Below are 24,127 nucleotides of genomic sequence, written 5' to 3' on the forward strand. Positions count from 1 at the left end.
ATAAAACTATTTAAGTAAACTAAAAGTGCAGAGTAATTATTTTAGATATTATAAGATATATTTATAATAGTACTAGTTATCAGATATTTTAATCTAGAATTACTAATTAGGGTAGAGATAGATACGTCATAATTTATGATAGTAGAGATATTATCCCAGTATAATAGAGAGGGCTAATAGTACCTAGTAGTATTCTATTTATATAAGATAAAAGATACTAAATTAAGGTATAAGATATATAATTAAGAGTTACTTATGATTATAGAGTATTTCAAGTAGTAGAGGTACTATCTGGAGGGAAGTACTACTCTAATTAAAGTCTATACAAACTACAGAAATCTAACTGGACTTATAAGGGTTATACAGTTTAATAGTAGGTAAGCTAGATAGGCTATACTATTAGCAGGGTATAACTTTATCCTTCACCACCACGTGGGTCCGTCTAATCCCACAGATACACCCTTAAAACACCCAGACTATATAATAGAAGAAAGACTATTAGATGACCTGCTTCTAATACTACACTAAAAATTAGTAATATTACCAGAAAGTACTATATACATAACCCTAATACTTAAAAATAGATTAAAAGTAATTAGATATATAGGGTAATAGCCAAAGACTAATCCAAAGTATAGGGATATAAGCCCCTATAGTAATACTATGACTGCGGCCTTACATAGTTTTCATATATCCTGGATATAGGAAGAGCGCAGGTATTATAGGTAGTAAATAGTAGGGTAAGTAGGGAAAAGCACCTACCCATATTATATTATTATAAGAGCCATAGAAAGTAAAGCAGCCTATATGGAAAAGGAGATCCCTAATATTCTATAAGAACTATAAGCTTAATACAAAATTACTAAAAGCAAGTATAATATATTAGAAAAGTAAATTAGGAAGAGGGTAGGTAATTAGTCAATAAACCATTAGGATATCCTATTGTTCTAGGGTCGAGCCTACATACCAGACGACCTGGTAGTAAAGTTTAAGCTTATAAGAAGGTACTATAATAACCCTCATATAGGATACTTTAAAGTAACTAAAACAGTTAAACTCTTAAGTAGAAAGTATTACTGGCTATTAATATACCAGGACATATAAGAATATATATAGATATATAATATATACCAGTAGGTAAAGGTAAAGAGACACTACCTATATAGCAAATTATAGGTACTAACTATACTGGAATGTCCATAGATAGAGATCACTATAGATTTTATAAGTGGCATTCTACTATCTAAGCGCAATAGTAGTATATATAATACTATTTTAGTAATTATTAATAGATATATAAAAATAGCACTCTATACCATAACTATAAAAGATTATATAGCTATAAATGTTACTAATATGCTATTTAATAGGGTTATAAGAAGCTTCAGCTTACCTAAGGGTATTATTTTAGACTGAGACCTGAAATTCATAAGTGAATTCTGGTCAGAACTATGCTATATATTATATATATATAGATATATAGGAACCATATTCTATCTATAAACTGATGGATAGACAGAATATCAAAATTAAATAATTTAGGAATACCTACGCATATACTATAGAGAGTACCTGAAAACATGGGCGAAACTACTGCTAATTGCTAAATTTATATATAATAATAGTATTAATATATTAATAGGTATAACCCTATTCTTTATACTATATAGGTTTTATTTAGAAGTCTATTATAATATTAAGAATTAAAATGTAATACTAGATATACAAAAATAAAGCAACTTTATAATATCTATAAGAAGCTAGAAGAATATCTTACTAATATAAGCTAAGAGTAAGTAAAATACTATAACTATAGGTATAAACTAATAATATTTAAAATAAATAACCTTATCCTACTATTAATAAAATATCTATATCTAAGGTACTTAAGTAGGAAACTTATACCATATTTTATTAGGCTATTCTGAGTCCTTAAATTAGTTAGTATATAAATATATTAATTATAGCTACTAATATTATAAAAAGTCTAGAATATATTCTATATCTCTCTACTAGAAAAATATTATTAGTATATAGGTAATAATAATATAGTGAATTACTTACTACTCCTAGAAATTATTAATAATAAGGAAAAATAGGAGATAGAAGAAATCCTTAATAAGAAGAAGTATAAGGATAGTATATAATATCTGATTAAATGGAAGGGTTACCCTATAGAATATAACTAGTAATTATTAAGAGAAAATTTAGATAATATATAAGAGAAGCGCAACAAATTCAACAACCAGTTAAAGAAAAGATATATATAGAATATAAGAGATAAATAATATATACTATATATTAAAAGAAACTATACTAAATATATTATATAAATTAAAGATATAAAGATCATATCCTTAATTAGAAAAATTAGAGGAAAGCTCTATAATAGAGCTCTTACAGTAATAGGGGGTGGAGCTATTTAGGCTTAATAAGTTTACTATAGATGAGGAAGAAGCGGCGGCATGACACCACTAGTAAGAAAAGGGGGCATAATTAAGAAAAGAATTAGGTTAGAAGGCCCGGCAACTATAATAATAAGATAAGAAGATAAGCTTAGGGGGAATTTAGGGGATACCCCCTAAATAACCTAGTAATATAATAGCCTATATAGAATTAGCAGAACTAATATATTAGTAGTAAGCTATACTAATAGATAAGGATAGAATACTAGCTAGGATATTTATACCCTAAACTAGCTATTATATTTAACCTAGTAGGTTATAAAATATTATTTCTAATATTAGGTAGTAATAACTGCCTAGATAGTTATTATATATAATAAATACTTTAACCACTATTTTATAATATATAAATATATATATATATTTAGCTTAGTTAACCCTGATAGTTAATATAATACCCTTCTTAAAATTTCTTAGAGCTTTAGTAAGTTTAATAAGTTAGGTTAAGTAGTAGTTAAATTATAGAGGGACCTATAAATTGTAAGATAAAGTAATAGAAATATAATAATAATAGTAGAACTTAAACCTCTTTATACTTATAATATTAGTATAAGTATTTAGTATACTTCTAAAATATAAGTATATTATATATAAAGATAAGGTTAATGTCCTTATTATATTAGAGGCAGATAAAAATATCCACCTCTACCTTATCCCCTTACCCTAGCTGAGATAGGATTTCACCCCTACCTTAAGGAGATGATATTTCCGTCACCTCAAAAGCAACCCGGCGACGGCAACTAGGAGGCTCTGGCGCCTTAATACTACTGCCGCGATGCCGGCGCCTTAAACTTGCTGCGCCGCGCTAGGATACCAACAATAACAGCACAGGGGTTAGGGAATAAGGAGACGGGGAGCGAGACAAGGAACGCCTATAACCCGCACCCGAGGAGCGAGGCGTTGATGGACCCCGTCTCGCCCCTGATAAATAAACGGCCAACCACCGTAAAGATACCATTTTATATATATATATATATATATGTAAGTGTGTATATATATATGTATATATATATATATATATATATAAGTATATATATATATATATATATAAATAATGGAAGAATAAATTTTAGAATATAGAAGAATTTATATCTTTACTAAGTATTAAAATTATAATATTATTACTATATAATAATAATAAATATAATAATATATATAATATAATATCAAGATATAATAATAATAATAAATAATAGAAGTAATAGATAAAATATATCTAACATAATACCATACCAGTAGAGAAATATAATCTTAGCAAGTCTGGGGACCAGACTATGGAAGGGGGGGAAGAGTTGTGAGGAATAGAGTAGGAATATATATATAGTATAGCTGCGCTTAGGCTATAGGTTATATACTCTAGGGAGAAGTAGTATTTAAGCTATATATAATATCCACCTTAGTTTTACTTCTTAGTTATCAGTTTTAATACTAATCTATACTTATTGCTCCCCATCCTGATATCATGTTTATATCCACCCCTTACAAGAATAGTAGTATTATTACTACCTCCCCTATTACTAAGAGATTCAGAAGTTCTACCAGATATCTAATTATCTAATAGCTCTAATTTATCTAATTTAAATTTTAACTCTAGAAGTGAAAATCTATTTAATAATAATATAGCTTAATCTAAAGTTAATCTACCTAAACCTTTTAAAAGGGAATAATCTAAATATAAGGCTTTTAGGTCTTAGTTTAGAATTTATATCTATTAGAATTAGGATAAGTTTGAAACTGAAGAGAAGAAAGTTATATATATAATTTTCTATTTAAGTAGAAATATATATACCTAAATCTAGAGGTAAGTTAATTAATATATCTTAAAAAAGGGAGATATTCTATATAATATTAAAAGGATTTTCTAGAGCTACTTAATATTTATAGGAAAAATAGATTAATACTTTTAATAAGTTAATAAGGCTTATCTAGCTAAAAAGAAGTTATTAGAATTATATGAAAAGTTAGATATAAGTTCCTATATAGTTAAATTTAAGAAATAGGTAGTAATTTTAAAATAGAATAATAATATACTCTATACTAAATTCTTTATAGAATTTAAGCTAGAAGTTAAAATCTAATTATAATTTAGGAAAAAAGAAATATCTACTTTTACTAAATTTATTAAATTAGTAATTAAGGTTAATTTTATCTTATTTAAAAATAAGCTTAATAAATAGGGAAAGATATCTAAATACTAATCTAATTATAGAAAATTATAATATTCTATTAATTATTATAGACTATAGCCTATAGAGATAGATAAGCTCTAAAAAGGTGATCAAACCCTAAGGAGGCCTAAAAATTTTAAGAAAAATATGGGAAATTGCTTTAAATATAGCTAACTAGGATACTTTACCTAAAGTTATTTAAAGCCTAAAAAATAATTAATTAAAAGTTTAAGAATTAGTATATAGATATAAAAGATTACTATATTTAAGAAAGACTTTTATAATACTTACTAATAGGAATTAAATTAAAATATAGGACTATAGGATAAAATGGTGATTCAGGGGATCTTAGAATAATACCCTGATGCTTAGATAAATATAACTTATAAATTCTATTAGGTATTACTAATTAGCTATTATAAAGTCCAGAATTACGGATTCTAGAAGTATAGTAAAAATAAGGACCCAGGAGAATTATTATAGGAATACTCTTATAGACCACCTAAAGTTTCTTTTATGTAAGTATAATAAATACTCTAGATTAAAGGTATTAAAAATAATAATTATTATATATACTATAAGTACCTTCTAATTAACTATTATACAACTTAGGGTTATTAATATCTAAGACCCTATATACCATTAATAAAATAGGGAATTATTAATAAGGGTGATATATCAGTCAATATTAAACTATTACCTTAAGGAATCTAAAGTATAATTAGAAACCTTAACTCTAAAGAAAATAAAATAATAGAAAGTATCTTTATATATATCATAAAACTTATCTATATAATATATAACTTAATAAGAAAGGTAATTATATAAGTTTTACTTAAGAACCTATACTAAATTAGATTTCAGATAAGTATAGATCTAGATTCTAATAATCTACAGAAGAAATATCAAATAAACCTATAAATAATAAAAGGAATATCCAACTTAGATAATAGAAATTCTAAGGAATAAGAGTTAGATAAAGAAATACTTAATAATGATGAAAGTAAACATCCTTACTTCTCAGAAAATAAGAAGATTAACTATTAAAGGGTATAATAGTTAACTTTTAGAAGGAACCTTAAAGCCTTAGTAAATCAAGGGAAAGTAAACTAATAGTAGAAGTTAAAATTATAGGTAACTTTACTATAACTATATTCCTAGAATCCACAATTTTGGACCTTACAATAGCTAATTAATAATCCCTAATAGAATTTATAAGCTATATTTATCTAAGTATTAGGATATTATTTTAAGATTCCCTAAATCACTATTTTATCCTATAGTCCTATATTTTGATTTGGTCCCTATTAGTAAATACTATAAGAGCCTTTCTTAAATATAGTAATTTTCTATACCTATATACTAATTTTTAGAATTTTAATTAATTATTTTTTAGGCTTTAAATAATTTCAGGTAAAGTATCCTGGTTAGCCATATTTAAAATAATTTCCTATATTTTTCTTAAAATTCTTAAGCTTTCTTAAGGCTTAATCACCTTTCTAGAGTTTATCTATCTCTATAGACTATAGTCTATAGTAATCTATAGAATATTATAATCTTCTATAATTAGGTTAATATCTAAATATCTTTCCCTATTTATTAAGCTTATTTTTAAATAGGATAGAATTAACCCTAATTACTAATTTAATAAGTTTAGTAAAGGTAGATATCTCTTTTTTCCTAAGTTATAATTAGGCTTTAACTTCTAGTTTAAATCCTATAAAGAATTTAGTATAGAGTATATTATTATTTTATTTTAAAATTATTACCTATTTCTTAAATTTAATTATATAAGAACTTATATCTAACTTTTAGTATAGTTCTAATAACTTCTTTTTAGCTAAATAAGCCTTATTAATTTACTAAAAATACTAATCTATTTCTCTTATAAATATTAAATAGTTCTAGAAAATCTTCTTAATATTATATAGAATATCTCTTTTCTTTAAGATATATTAATTAACTTACCTCTAGATTTAAGTATATATATTTTCTTTTAAATAGAGAATTATATATATAACTTTCTTCTCTTTAGTTTTAAACTTATCCTGGTTTTAATAAATATAAATTCAAGCTAAAACCTAAAAGCCTTATATTTAGATTATTCTTCTTTAAAAGATTTAGATAGATTAACTTTAGATTAAGCTATATTATTATTAAATAGGTTCTTACTTCTAGAATTAGAATTTAAATTAGATAAATTAGAATTATCAGATAATTAAATATCTAGTAGAATTTTTAAATCTCTTAATAATAATAGAGGAGGTAGAGGTACTACTATTTTAAATATTAATAGCCTAGTAGTACTTATATTTAAAGTAACCTTAACCTTTTTTTTAGTAGATTAGACTATTATTAACTTCTACTACTTCTTTTAGAGATAGTAGATATAAGATATTATTCCTTACCCTATCTAATAATTTAGTAATTTAACTTTTATTAAGAATACTTTCCTAATATTAATTAGCTTTATTAATATAAGCTACTTTAGAAAGATTTAGCTTCCTAAAATAAAGGAATAAGATATAATAAGAGCTTATTATAGAAGGAATATAATAAGATAGTTATATTTATAGCTTAGAATAGTCTAAGCTTTAAGAGTATAAAAATATATTTAAACTAATTACTAGGTAAACTAGATAGTTGAATTATAAAAAGGTGTAATATCAGTAGAGATAGGATATTTATATAGACCTTATTTTTAGTATCCTTATTAACTTATTCTGATTATTTTATTAAGGATAAGTAAAATAATTACTTCTATTAATTAATGACACCCTGGTTATCAACCATTGGCTAATGCGCTTATTTTGATCATTTTCTGAAAATAATCAAAATGATCACTCACGTGATAAATCATGTGTTACCTCGTAACACCGCCATAATAGCTTAAAGATTATAAAACTTAGTTAATAGGCTTATATAAATTACTTATAATACTATATATAATTTTATATTAATTAAACTATTATTATATATACTATTAATTAATATAGTGCCTGGGTGCTGGTGGTGGATGGCGCGTGCATACCTAGGCCCGTGCACACGGGGGTCATGACTTCTATGTGCTTAGACTGACAGGCCTCGTGATGCTTAGTCATCAACATTACCACTCCTTGTTAAACATCGAAGCCAGGTAACGCGCAGCGTAAGCAACAGCAATGTCGCCAAACGTCATTTTCAACGGCGAGGCAAACAACATCATTTTTGAAGCTATCAAAGTTCCAAAATCCCCTCCATGTGAAACCCGTGAGAGCATCTGGGTCCGACGATTAGCTCTGCTTTCCTTCTGGGCCACAGCTCTATTCCTCGGTTTCCCAGTATGGTGGAAGACGACTACCGTATACAGGGCGCCGTTGCCGCTACAAAAGATGCTAGATTGGGCAGATGGGAAGGTAAGATGAAACTCATTATGCTCTCTAAAACAGGGTGCACGGGTTTGGATTTTCTTGATCGTTCTCCTTTATTGCATCCATGAATACGAAATTATGCTCACTATTCTAAAGATCTGCCGACCTACGTTCCCTCTACGAATTGCAGTTGAAGCAGGCTTACCACCCCTAGAAGCTCAGCATATGCTTCGAACAACGCAGCATGCTTTGGACGACATGAATGATTTCTCCTCTCATCACTTACGACTTGTCATACCCGACAAAACTCGAAACAACACTCAAGTTAGCCGAAGCTCTCCTGAAAATATAGGCCAAGATCAAGAGGATATTGCAATGACGATCAACCTCATCTCTGACACCGTTGGAACAACACCACGCGCTGTCCTGCACAATTTTGAGTCAGTTATGGATATTTACTATACGCCAAACCAAATACCGTCTTCCTCCTCTACGGGCTCGCCTCTTGCCACTTTCATCGCCAATGAGTTACAAAATACATTCAACGAAGAACAGGCTGTTCTTGCTTACTCAATGGCATCGACGTCATGGCATCCATCCCAGTGGAAGTCAATATCACAAGAAATGGCGGATTCTCTTGCAAAACGCAAGACTAGAACGTTCAAATATGCGCCTACATATCATCTTACATTTTCTCTCTTCACGCCGAATGCCATGCCCTCGGATTGGGACATTGAGGACGCGCTGCATGATTACCTTGCTCCACTCCTCCAGTCTTTGTCCGTTGTGAGCAATTTTACGGTGGACTCCCAAGTCCAGCTATATGCCGCCCTATCTCCATCCATAGCTGGTCCGCAGTACGACGAGTCCAAGCAAGTTTGGACGCTCGTAAAGGAAGACCTTGGTGGGTTTATAAATGCAGCCGAGTGGCCTTTGAGCCCGAGTATTGGCGATGGGCCAACAATCAATTTCATCTTGTACATTCCCTCTACAAAACAATCACCACTCCTTCTTGATGAAAATGGTGGAACGAGTTGGCTAATTCCGCAATGGGGTGGCGTTCAGATCCTCAACCTTGGTCGGAAACAATTCCAGTTATCGAAAACGGATCTGGAGCCTGTCATGCGAACATTTTCTCATCAGCTGATCTCTTTGCTTGGTCTACCTCAGGAGCCAGGATCTTTTCCCCTGCGATTATCTACATTGATACGCGTTCATGCAGCTTCTCTGATATTCTCTGCATCGTCAACTCTTGGAGCAATAGCTCGACTCACTCAATCTCTGTCTTCTATTGCAATACCGGATACAGTTGCTCGTGATGTGGAGCAGACTATGGCTCATCTAGACTCTGCGTATGTTCATGCACTGCCGTTGTGCATAATGGCTTAACTTGATCGCTAATAGGAGCTGCAGATGCACTAGCTTGAAAAACGGTCGTTTCCATCAGGCACTTGAGAGTGCTAAGCTTGCTGAATTAAAGGCCGAGCGCGCATTCTTCGAGCCATCGATGGTTGCCATGGTCTACTTCCCCGACGAACATAAAATTGCGGTCTACCTGCCGCTGCTTGGACCAGTAGCCGTTCCCTTGATCATGTCTGCCATGAAAGAGTTTAAGGCATTTAGACAATCGCGAGGATGAGGTGAAAGTTTTATAGGAATTTAATATAGCTCGCAGAGATGTCATATGAAGTTGGTATTCCGTGCGCATCTTTGGTGATACTATCGTCTCGATTTACGAGTCATTACAATGAGAGGTGATGAAATGCCATAGACTGGTGCGTACAATGTCTTTCATGGCGAGAAATTCAAATTTTCGAGCTAATAAACGCTCTAAAACGTTCCTAAGCTGATGCTCTCACAGCAAAAAATCACGCGACGATCTCGAATTGCTTTCAAAAATTTGCATAGAAATCCGAACGTTTCATTTTACCCCACGTTAGAACTTTAGATCAAACTTGACTAGAAAGCGTCGACACCGAAGCCGTTGGTCCGACAGAATGCTGTAGATGTAAATACCGCACTTTATCCTTAAAGGGTAACGTAACATTGGCCTGCGAGAGGGGTTGCGGGGCCGTATTTCAGAACCGGATGATGGGATGGGCTTAATTTGCTAGGGCACAGTGCACTTTGTATGTCGCCAACTGAAATGAGACATTGACATACAAGTATTAAAGTAAATCGGCTTTACTGGATTTTTCTTTTTCTCTTAAATCTCCTCTAAGTCACTTCTTTTTCACTGTACCTCTTAAGGCCCCAGCAATAGCACAGTATGACCATTTTGCAGGCTCAGCGAATAATCGAGGAATCGCTCGACCAAGCGACGAAGGATCAGCTCAATGGCCTTCACGGTATTGCATTTGTAGCTGTTAATAAAAATGGAGACGTACTTGCACAACATGCGTCCGGAACCCGCACGCAGAACGGTAGCGATCCAGTTGACAACGAAACAATGTTTTACTTTGCATCATGCACCAAATTCATCACGGCTATCGCTTGCATGCAGCTTGTTGAGCAAGGCAGGATTTGCCTCGACGATGCTGAAGCTCTCTATAAGGCTGTCCCAGAACTTAAGGAGAAGCAAGTTTTTGACGTTCAGACAGGCGAGCTTCGACCTCCAAAGGGAGATATCACTTTAAGAAAGCTGCTTGCGCATACTGCAGGCTTCGGATACTCTTTCTTTGATCCAAGATTAAATATGTACGGGCAGAAAGTAGGTCGAACATTTGCAGAATGGTCCGGGAACATGAAGGATTTAACGGATCAGCCGCTCCTTCAAGATCCGGATACGATTTGGGAATATGGAATCAACATTGATTGGGCTGGGATTGCATTAGAGAAGATTACAGGCTTGACTCTCGGTGAATACTGCAAAAGGTGTATTTTTGAACCGTTGGGGTTAAAGAACATTACGTTCTTCCCCGATGCTGAGCAAAAGAAAAACATCATGACCATGTTGCAACGAGGTACGCTCTTTATTATCCTTAAGAGCAGAATTAAGCTGACATTTCTTGCATATAATAGATCCCAGCGGTACTATGACTCAGCGCCCTCATCTCTATCAAGTGGCTCTCGACGCAGATACGCCCGAGAAGCAGACTAAAATTTTCAACTCTGGCGGAGCCGGCTCGTTTGGCAGACCGTCCGAGTACGTGCAGATTCTTGCCGCAATTCTTAATGGAGGCGTCAGTCCAAAGACTGGCCATCGTATATTGGAGCAAGAGACAATCGACACTATGTGGGTTAATCAGATTCCACAATTCCCAGACTTCGCCAGAGCGGGACCAGAACCTGCAGTATGCTCATATACGATAATATAGCCGTGACGTATTAACATAAGTAGGACACCACTCTTGCAAATCGAGCACCTGAAATGTATCCTCAAGCAGGCAATCCTCCTCAGGGATGGGGTTTGAGTATGTTCCTAACCATTCAGCCTGGTGAGACTGGTCGTGGTGCCAATACCGGTTGGTGGGCCGGCATTAGCAACCAATATTGGTGGTGCGATCGCGAAAAAGGCGTTGCTGGAATGATCTGCGGGCAGGTATTACCATTTGGAGGTAAGCATCAACATTTTTCCTGAGATTACCGAAATCTTTGCTGATGAGCCATCTAGATGCGAATGTTGTAGGACAATGGTTTGCATGCGAAAAAGCCGTTTACGACGCGCTCATAGATACATAGCTCTTAGCTAATATGATACTCAAGCTTACAATTGCTGAACGAAATTCATTCGTAGCTATATTTTCAAGCATATTTTGCATTATGTTCCCTGATACTTACACTGTAATAGTGTAACTCATCAATCTGAAGTACGACAGTGAATGCATATTAAGAAGACCAACACTTTATTCAAAAGTATAACAGCTAATCAACGCATGGAAATTTCGTTTACCATACAAAATTTGGATTCCAAGCATTCTTAGTTTTCAGACAGTAAAGACTTCGCGGACGTTCAACTCTTGCGGAATGAATACCCTGGTTTATTCAAGGAAGCGAATTTTCTACCGCACAAGCGACTAATGACCCTATTTGAGAGGATGCGGTCCTCGTACGCAGTCTCACCTTTGAGGAATCTTCCGATTGCAAAGTACACGCTTGTAGAGATACCTTCTTGTGCGTCTATTGCGAGATGAGTGAAGGAGTAACAAGCTCAGAAGGCCACTTATCGAGAAGGGCCCAGAGAATTTTCTAGGATAGCTTGTTTAGAAGTTACTAGTGATGGCGGCAAGAGTTTTAAGCCTTCTCTGATTTGTAGCCTATACATAACGCCTTGAGCATTAGTATTCTTAGTTTTCACACGTATACTCGGGAGGAGCAAAGGCTGACGAGATCTAGCAATGAGTGGATTGAAGCAGTTAACTCCATCCGTCATCTTCATAATCTACTGTTTCCGCTGTCGTAATTGTAGGAGCTTAGATGCTGTCACACCATAGACCTTTGTCCGCAGTAACAGACAACGTGACCATTTGAAATGTCGGAGCCAGACATTTTTATTTTATCCTAATTGCTCAGTAGCATCTAAAATCGGAGCGGATAACCGTATTGAATTAGTATATAACAAAAGAGATTACTAAAACTCATCGCTGAAGGCCGAGGGTTTCCAATCTCCACAGCCTTTGATTAAAGAATACGATCAAGTTGAGCGTGGCTCTTTCAAGGCGAAATTTGCTTTGAATACAGTACCATGGACCATCCTGTCGCGTAAATGATCCTCCGAAGTCCATTGCGATATAATCTTGATAATTTCTCTGTGGCTTTGAGACGATTGCAAGATCATGCGTGTATACGCTTCATTGCAGTCGCCACTGAGGAAGCAGGTTCTTTCGAGAGGCTCAGTCAGTGCCACATCTCTTTTGTAGAAGCAGGATCAATCAGATCACTCGAATTCTGCTCTGATTCTCTATCTCTTTCCTGAGAGAGGAAAGCCTACTCACACAAACCCAGTATCAATCTGGATATCAGGACATAGATTTCTGTTTGCCACTCTTTCGCTTATCGCAGGATCTCCCCTTTGATGTTCAATCTTCACTTCGTTGTCACACGGCTCTTCCTCAGCAAAGCTCTTCCTGAGGCTTGCAGATGATCTTGAATTGGCGTAGACAAGTGAAAGCTTCATTTATATGGTTTGTTTGGGTTCTCTCCGAGGTCTAAGTAGCCAACGTTGCTTGGTGATTTTTTACCAAACATCTTATCCTACTGCAGCATGATAAAGATACAACCCAAGCAAACCCATCTCGCAACATCCGTAACTTTTGGGGGCCTTGTTTGCAATATGCGGAATGAGTCTTCAGGCTTAGGGTGCTCTCAATGGTGAGAATAGCATTGACGTTTTGAAACAGCCTTAATCTGAAACGGAAGTGAGACTTGGCTTACGTTTACTGTAACATTCTTACAAGATTTGCTGGAGCGCCAAAACATCATGAATCAGCCCTCGCCGAAGCGCTCACGGCGAATATTTCAAAGGAAACACAAGCAGCGATGGCAGTGCAGTTGTATATTTCTTTCTTTTTTCTTCATTTAACTTGCTGGGAGCGAGATTTTGCTCAGAACATTCTTTCCAGCCTTTTATTTTAACACGGCCCATAATTCGCGATCAGGCATCGCTTTCCTTTTACTAAAGCATGAAATTTGCATTTTCAGCGGTGGCCCTGGTGGCATGCGCCGCTGCAGCGCCAATAGTTAATCTTTCAGGCAAGGTCCCAGACGACAAACTTGTCACCAAAATTGTGGACATATCAGAATCTACGGAGCCAGGTGCAAACTGGCTTAGAAGACGCTTCTTCAACACAGCAGGAGCAGGATCCAACAATGACCGGGCGACGACGAAGAGGATCGTGGACTTGTCTGCAACGAGACCAGGTAACGATTGGGCTACGAAAAAGCGGATCGTGGACCTGTCTGCAACGGGAACTGGTGACGACTGGGCGACGAAGCGGATCGTAGACTTGTCCGCGTCGGGACCAGGTGATGACTGGCTCACTAAACGGCAGGGCGAGTATTCAATGGCTGTATTTGTAAAACTTGTATACTAATTACGTTAGCTGCATCTACAGGTGGGACAGCAGCTCAACAAAACGGCGGTGTCACGGGCAATCTCAACGGGATTCTGCAAGCCTCATCACTCGGAGGAGCCAGCGGAAGCATCATCCAAGGCGGAGATCTTGGGGCTGCTCTATTGAGTGGGACAGGTAACCTTGCCAATCTGCCGGCGACCACGCTAGGAGGTACAACGGGAACAGGAACCACGGCTCAAGGCGCCGCTCTCTCCGGTGCTGTGCCAGCAGGGATTTCAAGCACGACAACAACGTCTGGTACAGGAGCAATTGTATCTAACCTGGCAGGAACGCTAGCAAGCGTTGCGCCTGGGGCATCTGCAGCACCGCAAAAGCAGTGAGAAAGACTACAATTGAAATTATTGAGCCTTGTTCTCATATCAATCTGAAGAACTTGTTAGAGAGGGGTAGACTTCATGAGAGAAGCTCTCTGTTGTGCTCACATTGAAGATAACAATTTCCCCGCAACTTAGAAGCCCCGGGAGAATGATCTGCGCAGCTTCATCAATGCATGGGACGTACTACCTCAATTGTACCACTCCAATACCCATCGATATGGCCATTTCCACATGCAAAGTTATGCTCTTCTTTCTTTGCCTGTCGAAAGCTTGAAATATCGCCAATAACATCATACACTCGTTGAATTCCTGCCGTATTGTTGTGTCCCTTTAAAGTCTGGCAATCATCTGCATGTGTCATCTTTTCTCGAAATATCGCAGTAGGAAAAGGTGCTAGTCCTTCTCTATCTGGCTGACCACATTCTTCTGATCCGAAAAAGGAGAAATCGTGCCTCGCCGCATTCAAGTACGTTTCGCAATCCGGATCAAGCGTTGATGAGAGCATCCGCGACTGAGAAGAAGGGCGAATCCAGCCACTCTGAGAGTCTGCCCCATCTTGCTTTGATACCACTTCAAGAACCAGCTTTTCTAGTGGAAAGAGTGTATGGGCATAATGACGTTCTGCACTTCGTCTGTCTCGTCCAGGTGGGAGCTGATAGCCGACTGAAGCAAGCAGCTCAGCCCATTGCTCTTCTTCGGCGCAACCTTTAATAAAATCAATAATACGTGCAGCGATTTCTGGTGTGTCTGGCTTAGATGGCACGCTACTAAGAACAAGTGTCCGAATATTGCCAAGTGTTCCAGGGAGCAAAGCGTGAGTTTGCGATCGTCGAAATCTCAGTCGACTTTCGTGATCATCCCAAACACCTGAATATGTTCGGTGATCGTATTGTACTACTTCGGGTAGATCTGTATCAATGGTACGCTCGTCAACTTCCAGGCCACTTAAGGACTCCGGTGTGTACGTCCCCTCCATTTGAATCCTCAAAAGGCTACCTGAAGAGCTATGATGTAGTTGCAAGGGCTTCGGCATATCCAGCGACATTGGCGATATTGGCGAGAACAATCCACCAGAAGAATCCACAGTAGGACTCACAACTGATGCTGGTTCCGCATTGACGTTCGCATTAATAATGCTTTCCTGAACGCGAATTCCAGGTGACGAAACCTGCTCGTGGAGAGGAATTGTAGTCACAGGAGAACCATCCAATTCCGCATAAACAGTGAAATCTGCAATCAACTCATTCTGGCGGTCGTCTGGCATTTCGTTTATGACATGCTGAGCTGTATCCAACTCAACAACACCTCTTGGCGGAAGTGCCGAAGTTGTTCCGTCCATCTCGACTACTTTGCAGTCCTTCGCTGGTACAGGTTGAGTGACGACAGCATGATTGATTCTCAGATAGGTGAGTCCTTCTGCATGATTTTCAATGATCGGAATTAGATTCTCTGCTCGCGGCAGTGAAGGGTACATGCGTCGGGTGTCGTATTCTGTTGGCCCTCTCACCAGCGTTTCTGTGACAATGTCACCGAGGTCCAAAACTCGCAACTGCGCACACTTAAGAAGGCCAGATGCGCCAGCGATGGTCACCAAGTTATTCGAAATGTAGAGATGTGTAAGACCTTGACCAGACATGCACTCAATACCAAGGTAGGTAACGAAGCCACTTGTAAGCTGGTCACAAATGAATTCGTCCTGTTGGTGGCTATCTAGAATCTGCTGCAGTTTTGTGTTGAATCGATGAGGACTCTCGTAGCCAATGAGAGTCATATTAGGCCGGATGGAATCTTGAATTAGATTCCGAACTCCCTGGTCGGTGATACGATTCCATCGTAAGTCTAAACTGCGCAGTTTCCTCCCAATGGCTCTAATTAGAACATTGAGCTCATCATCATCCAAAAATAGTCTCTGCAACTTCAAAATCTGCAAAGCTGGTATGTATGCAAGGCTAGAGAGGACTTCTGGATATCGAGCTGATGATGTACCCGAAAGGTCGAGATAGATAAGAGCGGGAAAGAGTTTCAAGGCAGCGGCTAAAGCATGCGGTGTGACATTATTACAGTATGACGCATCAAGAAGACGCAGGTTGTAAGTCGCGGCGGTTAGTCCTTGAACATTATTCGATTGACCGAGGCGTACTAAACTTGACAACGCTCCGTGATCAAAGAATGGCAGATGGGAGACAACCAAAGACTGAAGCTTAGGGAGTCGGTCTAGAATATCACGCAACCATTCTGAATGCGGGCCACCGTATATCTCGGCTTGCGCAGGTGGGAAATGCAGCGTGTGCGTTTGCTCGCGTGTGCTTGGTCTTGCCCACAGAAGCGTACGTTTGAATCTCACTAGGGCTACGTAGACAGCATCATTCTCTCTGCCAAAGTGAGAAGCAGGATTGCCCCACAACAATGGCGAGAATATTCTGTCTGTGTTTCGTGTCAGCCTGAGCAAAGTCATAGTAGTGGATTTAACATACTCCACTCTCGACATACTAAAGCCGCAGAGCAGAGGTCCGCAGATCTAACAAAAGATGCTATGATGGACCAATGATCGCGAGTCGTTGCCTCTCCATATGACGGTAGGTTGTCGTCCATGCTTATGCCAACTTCTCAAGTTGCAGGACAGGAAAATGTCATGTTCGACGCGGGATATACTCTGCTTTCCAGCAGCCTTTATCAACCTTGCTATGATCAATCTGCCTTATCGGAATGTCAGCTCGTTTATTCAGAAAGCTGTCCCGGGCAGGGTGAATAGTATCAGTTTTCATTTGATGATAAAAGGCTCACGGCGGATTTGAGATGTCGCAGAGGGGGGCTGTGTTCATGACCCCGAAATTGTCCAATACAGCCAATCACGAACCAACAGCATGCACTCCCTTGAATGACGACTACGATGACCAACAATTCGGAACTTGTGGTTATGTAGACGAGATACCATCTCGTCAATTGCGGTGGTCCTTCACAACTTTGGCCTGCTTCTTCTTACTGATTCCTATCTCGCACCGCATCAGTTCCGTTCTTCTTTTACAGATCTTAAGTTATTCAGACTCTATGTTATGGTAAGTGATTGAGAAGTTCACGTGATTTACCATGGCGATAAATCATGATCAGATTAATTAGGCTCTAGAATTATAGAAGTTTATCAGTTAACTATCACTCTAATAAATGGAATATTATAGAAAGCAGTTACAATAATTATAAAAAAATTATAAAAATTACTAGATTTTTATTAGAAATTTGTTACGGGAATAGCACGTGAAGGTGATTTGGAATATACGTGACAGCTTTGACTTGTCTTCTATGTGGTATCCATGAACACAGTGGAAAAGTTTACGGTATCTCATTATTCAAAGCACAATCTTTGGGGGGACAATCTTGAACAAACCTGTCTTAAAAGAGACGGCCTTAGAAGAGCCTACTGTCGTGGTTTCATCCATGTCATCAGAAGCTTCATCCTGCGATACCTTGTCTTCCTTCAGCTCATTCTGGTGTTTTCCAACATCCTCAGCGCCTTTACTGTGCCTACTTTCGTCCGTAACTTCATCTTCTAATTGCCCCTTCTCATTTTCAAGATCTTCTTCTTTCTCAATTTGGGATTCATCTTTAATTTTCTTATACTCGTCCTCCTCTTTTCCATCATCTTTATCCTTGTCTTCTTTGTCCGGCTCTATATAATGCCAATACTTTTCCTCAATGATTTCACTGGAGTTTTTACGCACGATTATACCCTGGTTCGTCACCATTTCATGCTGCGTACGTGCCATAAACGTTTGTAGCATAGCATCACCGACTCCAGACTTTAGCTGGTCCTTCCCGGTCGTGAAATGCCTAATGAATCTGCCCTGACATTCAGTCCTCTGACTTGGGAATCCATTCGCGTCGTCGCAACTGAAACCGTTGAAATCTGTGGACAGATTGTACTTGTAACGCACGAATTCTCCAAATGCACCTTGCTCGGCTGGCCATCCATGATGGAACCTTGCGCAGTCTTCAAAGTCGGGATTGTCTGGACATGAGATCCAGGAATCTAGAATCTCGAATGTTCGGGGTAAGTTTTGTGCGATAACAACCCCAGCATTTGGGTTGAGATCGCCCTTGTTGTTGCTTGTGTAACCCATCGGCCATTTCCACCCCTCATCATTGACGTTAAATTCAACGTCCCAAGGCATAGCAATAGAGGTCTCGGCTGTGAAGTTCCATCTATTGAGCAACCACTCGAACGGCAGGTGGAGATGCCTGAAGATTGCGTCCGCATCGATCATAAGAACTATACGATAGTCTTTAAGAATTTCACGCAAAGCTGGCACTTTTGTCCACACATTATCACGCGCTCCGTTTGGCCAAGTTGTAGGGTTGATGAATCTGTAGTCGTAGCCATGAATAGAAGCTAATCCTAATTAGTACTGCAGAAATAGAAGTAGTATCGACTTACCATAAATGTAGTGGTTTAACATGCCGTTCGAGACTCCATCCAGCTGTTGCCAATTAAACCACTCGTTAAAAAGGTGATTCTCTTCGTCCAAGGCACGGGTATCAATGTCAACAATGCATATCTCCTTGCCAAGAGGGCTCGACCAACTCGGAGCGGAGTTATTGATGGGGTATATAGTTCCGTCAACAGAATCTATGAACTGTTCTGCCTTGATTGGTATACGCATTGGTCGATATAGTGCTTGAAGTGCATCTCGGTATGTGATTTCTTTGGGCTGTGAGAAGATTCCTGCTGCTCTTTGAAGCCGTTTAGCGAAGATGTCGTCGCAAAAGGATGGTAATCAGGCGAGCGGTAACGTACGGAATGTTTGACACATGTGAGAGCGTCTCATGAACGTCTACTCGGTAAGAAGAAAGAAACCAGGTCCAGGCGAATATGGCGAGGATCAGGACTGAGGAGAGGGCAACATAAAGTTGCCCTCGTGGGCTATGAAAAGCTGATAGCATAAGAATTGTGATAATGATGTTCGACTGTCACTATCGTGAAGTGCGCAGCCAACATGGCCGGTGAAGCAACTGACAAAGGATGGAAATTGACAAAGAAAGGGTGAAGCTCGCCATCGCGCGTTCACAACTCGTGTGTGGCGAAAATCGTCAAGCTGCGCTTTCCCCCTAATGCTCAGACGGAATGCCACTCTCGTAGTCAAAAGAAGTAATTTTAGACACACATTCTAGGCACTTTTTAGCTATAGCTCGGGTTTCCGGCGGAATCCCTTCCACTTGGCGCGTGCTGCTGCGGAATACCCCTGCACAGAACAGTGGCTCTTTGCAGAAAGACTAGATCCACAAATTCTTCAGCTGAAGTGATAGTATTCGAACGGCTTGAACGCCAAATATTGCTGTTCCAGGGGCTGAATTCACAGTTATTTTTTTTTAACTCCGGCTTTCGGAATGAGGAAATGGGCAGCAGCCTCATGTTCCAAGAATACGGGGCGCGGCGGGCTATTCTGAGCCTTAATGCAGACGATGTCTCCTCGTTTTGCAAAGAGAGTCTTTTGATCTTGTCGCTAGTTTGGACGAGAAGGAAGTTCAGAAATGCTGCCAAAGATGAAGGAGAAAGGTGATTTCATTCCTCACTACGTCCAACGACCTCACTTGCGAAGGAAGCCTTCGCCTCTTACGATCGTCTTGTCCATCTTACTCGGCCTGAACGGAATACACTACCTGTGGACATGGGGTCGACCTCACTCAGGCCACATAAACCAACCCGGTGGTATTACACCATCGTTGTCACAAATCTCCTATATCGTGAAGGCGTTGTACGAGCCACTCCTTGTGTCTGTCACTGCCGATGAGATTACCACTGAGGATCAACACAAACATACCTTGGAAAAGATTAAGCCGTGGACCACTCCGTCAAACTCGCGCCTTTGCATTCTTGACATTGAGACGGATAGACAAAAGCCTCGAGCTTCCGAGAGAATCTGGAGAAGTCCCCCAACTGTCCATCCTGGTACCTTAAATCACTATATCTATGGTAGGCCAACATATGAAAATGACTATAAGGCATGCGGCTTATAATGAACTACAGCACGTATACACGGATATTCATACAAATCTGGCGATGGGTCGATGTTCATGCAAAGCTCGAGCGACCTGGAACGCGTTCTTTTCAAGGTGGAAGAGCTCTTTAGAGAGCAGTGCCAGACAGTTGTCCTCGTTGACGCAGCACTCGGCTTTTCTGAAATGAACTTGCCTATAGAATGGCTGTTCAACCGATGGGAAGTGACGAAAGAGACGCCATTCGCATTTGCGTACAATCCTGAGCAGAGGGAGACAAGGTTTCCCGGTCTGATGATTATCCAGAATGTTGCAAATGGAGAAGGTCTCGCTGCGGCCCGGAATTGTCTCGACACCAACGGGCAAGACATCGGATGTAGAAAGGTCGTCAATATCCTGCAACCGGATATTCCACTGTGCACAAGAGGATATGACTGCGTTGGCACATTCATGCGCTATAGTTGGACTAGCAGCGATCTCGAGCATGTGGTCTTTGGTGGCGGCGTTGTCAAAGATCTAGTTGGTAGGCTTTCTAAGGAGTACTCTGACGTTTTCAATCTGAACGAAAAGAAGAAAAAGGCTAGACCGACCAGAAGACGACTTGACGACGAATTGGACTTATTACCACTGATTGAGAATCATGGCACAGATAGATCATGAGCGAACGAACGAGTTGGGTATTGCCCGTCGGCATACGATATTCAGTCAAGAGTAACGAGTTCGTTTCCGAAAAAGACGCTTGTCGCTGGGAATTATCGATCCACCATGCGGAGACATGTGTAAAAGGCCCACATTCAACGTGTTTCCTCGACATAATCTTTGGGTGCTGGCATTTTGGGCGGGACGAGAGAATGCTTTCACAACTGATAAAAGACGATATAGTCCTTCGATAACCAAAGATCCTCTTCTGTCTCAACTGTCAACCACGGCGGGTGAATGTTTCACTATCGTGGCAATGTAATGGAAGACCGCATGGAAAAAGTGAAGATCACTGGGAATGCGGTGAATCGTGGTCGACCAGAAGATACATCTTGTGGTCTATCCTTATTCATCAGCTGTAATGGGTGAGGCAGGATCCAAATAGCGACTTGCCCGTCTATCCTTGTGCTGCTTGGTATAGCTGAGGAGATTTCCACGAACGCGCGTTTCTATTCCTACGTTTCTGCAATCTCATTATATTGAATTTAAAGGAAGATGCACGTAGAACTAAAACGTTCCACGTGCTTTCAGATAGAACATGGAACACATTCTGTTCCACATATAGGCGTGGTTGAAAGACGAAGTCCAAATGATGGTTTAGTTGTTGCCACATCATTGCCTCATTTGCAGCCAAAGCTCAAATAGGGGAGCGGGTTAGTTATGTCGGACAAATGCCGCATTGGGACTTGGTCTCGTTCACTGCAGCCAAGAGCAGGAGATTCTGCATATGTCACGATATTACGAAGTATTTGCAGTCCCAATGTGACCTTGAGAGCTTATCAGTGTGATCCCTCCAGCGTTCATATTGTCGTCACACGAACCTACCATCTGCCAGGACATATACAGCCCAAGCCGAGAAACTGTGTGTATGGCCTTGACGAACCTATGCCTCAACGAGCGATCCGATCCCAGGAGACAACTTTTTTTTTTCCATCCCATCCCAAAGAATGGAACCCTTGAAAATCATCCAGCAAATTGGAGGGGCAGATTGGCTTGGCCAGCTCCTGTGTGAAGGGCAGCTAGCTACAAATTTATCGATCGTCCAAAAAAAGCGTGTGACCCGCAGAAAGAAGCCAAATGATTACGGTGTTTCTTTGACAACTTCTCGATTTGTCCGGTGAAAATGAGTTTCCTCGTCCTAATGGCATTGGGTCGTCGCCACAAGCGTCTAGCCAGTTTAACCTCGTTATGATGTGACGCAGAAAAACGTGTCGGCAGGAAGGGCGAGACGATGCTCTACTGAGAGTGGTATTGTAAACATTCGGCGCAAGTTAGTGCTGAGAACGGGAAACTAGCTCACAAGCAGGTTGACAATGGCGCTATCATTGAGAACACTAAGTTAGCCAGGCTCAGCAGGTCAAGCGTCCGGCCAATCAAAAGCCATCTGCGAGAAGAACTTGCAAGCACGCGTCCTGCAGGTGTCATCCGCCAAAAGGCTTGGATTATTAGGGGGTGGCGGCATCTTTGAATACAGGAGATCATAGATGATCCTCGTGTGTCACTTTTCGTCTGTGACAAGAACGCGAAGATCGAGCCTCGCATCCAACTTTCACTGTGCTGCGGCACTTCCACCGTCATGATCGGTTGCGGTCGGCCCAGGCTGTTGATCTTGACTGCCTTCGCCATTGGACTCTTGTTTCTTACCGTCTACCGATATCCAGTTTTCCTCCCCTCGAACACCGATCTCTTTGAGTGGCAGCCGTTTGGTCGAGGCCGCGGCTCTGCAACACAACCGATATGGCTCATTGCGACCAGTACGCCAGCGCAGTCCCTCCAGCGTCGTAGCATTATTCGATCAACGTGGCAGGCGCTTTTTCGAAATGAAACGTTGTTCGAAACGCGCTTTGTTCTTGCAAATCCTCCGGCTGAGTGGAGCTCAGTCATCGCAAAAGAGAACGAAACTCATGGCGACATAATAATTCTCAAACATCTGGAGGAGTCGTCGAGAATTGCGAATACCGTCAAGTCAATTGAGTTCCTCAAATACATCACAGCCTGGCCTGGCAAGTGGTCCTTCGTCTCCAAAATCGACGACGATAGTTTTCTCGATCCCAATGCCTTCTACAAAGAGTACTTGATGCCACTAATCAACTCTGTACCCCAGCTGTCTGAACAACTTGTTGGTATCGGTCGCAAACTGGACATGAACGGGTTTGAATATCCGGGGGGTCAGTTTTATACTTTAAGCTGGGCAATGGTTGAGAAGCTTGCCAGCCTGCACGCGGAAAATCCTATCACTGATGAGCACGAAGACGTCCTCATCGGTCGACTTTTACACGAGGCGGATGTGCCCTGGCATTTCACCAAACTTCCAAATCGGGTTGCATTTGATTACGACGATTCACTGGGAGCAAATCTTGGAGGAAAGAAGACTGCTTGGGCGAAAGAAGACGCCGATCTAGATGCGTGGGTACATGCTGTAGGCTCTCGCGCGATAAATCCACACAAAATGAGAGGAGACGAGGAGTACCTCCGGGTGGCAGCTTGTTATGATAGCAATGGTCTCAAAAGACACGGCCACTAGACGATTCGAGACCTGTAGTTATGTTCAGGAGCCATTGTTTTGCACAGAAACTTTGCTTCAGCTCGCACTCAGATAGAGCCTCCAGCGTCTGGACGGTAGAACAATCTACCTCGCTGCTCTCTCTGGGCCCCTGTCCCTCCCGGTCTTTTTATCCACGAGGCTCCTTCACACACGCCGGGCCAAACTCTGAGGGTGTGCTTGCCCTAATTTCGCTAGTGCTAAACATCGCCAGCACGTCCTGAACCGTCAGCAATCTGTTGTAAATCTTGGCAGTACATTGATAGCGCTGTCTGACAGGATAGATTACGACCGTAAAGCCTTATCGTAGACAAGGGTGCACTGGCACAGACGTTGGCGTGGGCTGGCCAGAAATCCTATTTTCAGTCAGTGCGTGGATGATCACCCGTGAATGCCGTCAGGGGTAGAAGCCGGGCAAAAAGTCTGGTTCACCAGCTAGCCCAGTAATTTGATCACGCAGATCTAACCTTGCCAAAAGCAGGCAGCTCCTGACAGCGAGGATGGAGAAAGCGGCAACGCAGCTC

General features: G+C 39.7%; 7 protein-coding genes across 8 annotated transcripts; 5 read left to right on the top strand and 2 right to left on the bottom strand.

Annotated features, from left to right (window-relative positions):
* Positions 1-7,794: 7,794 nt before the first annotated feature.
* On the top strand, positions 7,795-9,622 carry PV09_06967 (uncharacterized protein; the record flags this gene model as incomplete). Its single annotated transcript, XM_016360678.1, has 3 exons — positions 7,795-8,028; positions 8,140-9,335; positions 9,397-9,622. The coding sequence occupies 3 exons, from the start codon at positions 7,795-7,797 to the stop codon at positions 9,620-9,622; spliced, it is 1,656 nt and encodes a 551-aa protein (XP_016211355.1).
* A 630-nt stretch (positions 9,623-10,252) lies between these two features.
* On the top strand, positions 10,253-11,664 carry PV09_06968 (the record flags this gene model as incomplete). 2 transcript variants are annotated; one of them, XM_016360679.1, is made up of 4 exons in its annotated part: positions 10,253-10,946; positions 11,005-11,276; positions 11,324-11,540; positions 11,597-11,664. In XM_016360679.1, the coding sequence occupies 4 exons, from the start codon at positions 10,253-10,255 to the stop codon at positions 11,662-11,664; spliced, it is 1,251 nt and encodes a 416-aa protein (XP_016211356.1). The 2 variants fall into 2 exon arrangements, with proteins under 2 accessions (XP_016211356.1, XP_016211357.1); XM_016360680.1 differs by lacking the exons at positions 11,324-11,540; positions 11,597-11,664 and having other exon boundaries at positions 11,005-11,320.
* A 1,929-nt stretch (positions 11,665-13,593) lies between these two features.
* PV09_06969 (uncharacterized protein) lies at positions 13,594-14,459 on the top strand. The gene is made up of 2 exons (XM_016360681.1): positions 13,594-13,974; positions 14,037-14,459. Exons 1-2 carry the CDS (start codon positions 13,605-13,607, stop codon positions 14,375-14,377), a joined length of 711 nt encoding a protein of 236 aa, XP_016211358.1. The 5' UTR covers positions 13,594-13,604; the 3' UTR covers positions 14,378-14,459.
* On the bottom strand, positions 14,330-17,154 carry PV09_06970 (uncharacterized protein). Its single transcript, XM_016360682.1, has 3 exons — positions 16,849-17,154; positions 14,480-16,798; positions 14,330-14,421 (listed from the first exon to the last, which is right to left on the bottom strand). Exons 1-2 carry the CDS (start codon positions 16,964-16,966, stop codon positions 14,541-14,543), a joined length of 2,376 nt encoding a protein of 791 aa, XP_016211359.1. The 5' UTR covers positions 16,967-17,154; the 3' UTR covers positions 14,330-14,421; positions 14,480-14,540.
* A 373-nt stretch (positions 17,155-17,527) lies between these two features.
* Positions 17,528-19,474, bottom strand: PV09_06971 (uncharacterized protein). The gene is made up of 3 exons (XM_016360683.1): positions 19,164-19,474; positions 18,804-19,099; positions 17,528-18,758 (listed from the first exon to the last, which is right to left on the bottom strand). The coding sequence occupies exons 1-3, from the start codon at positions 19,307-19,309 to the stop codon at positions 17,719-17,721; spliced, it is 1,482 nt and encodes a 493-aa protein (XP_016211360.1). The 5' UTR covers positions 19,310-19,474; the 3' UTR covers positions 17,528-17,718.
* Positions 19,475-19,718: 244 nt separating this feature from the next.
* On the top strand, positions 19,719-21,823 carry PV09_06972 (uncharacterized protein). Its single transcript, XM_016360684.1, has 2 exons — positions 19,719-20,339; positions 20,394-21,823. The coding sequence occupies exons 1-2, from the start codon at positions 19,898-19,900 to the stop codon at positions 21,020-21,022; spliced, it is 1,071 nt and encodes a 356-aa protein (XP_016211361.1). The 5' UTR covers positions 19,719-19,897; the 3' UTR covers positions 21,023-21,823.
* Positions 21,824-22,554: 731 nt separating this feature from the next.
* PV09_06973 (uncharacterized protein) lies at positions 22,555-23,762 on the top strand. Its single transcript, XM_016360685.1, has one exon. The coding sequence runs from the start codon at positions 22,638-22,640 to the stop codon at positions 23,583-23,585; it is 948 nt and encodes a 315-aa protein (XP_016211362.1). The 5' UTR covers positions 22,555-22,637; the 3' UTR covers positions 23,586-23,762.
* Positions 23,763-24,127: the final 365 nt, after the last annotated feature.

The sequence above is a fragment of the Verruconis gallopava genome (genome assembly GCF_000836295.1).
Source record: "Verruconis gallopava strain CBS 43764 unplaced genomic scaffold supercont1.26, whole genome shotgun sequence".
NCBI classification, from domain to species: domain Eukaryota; kingdom Fungi; phylum Ascomycota; class Dothideomycetes; order Venturiales; family Sympoventuriaceae; genus Verruconis; species Verruconis gallopava.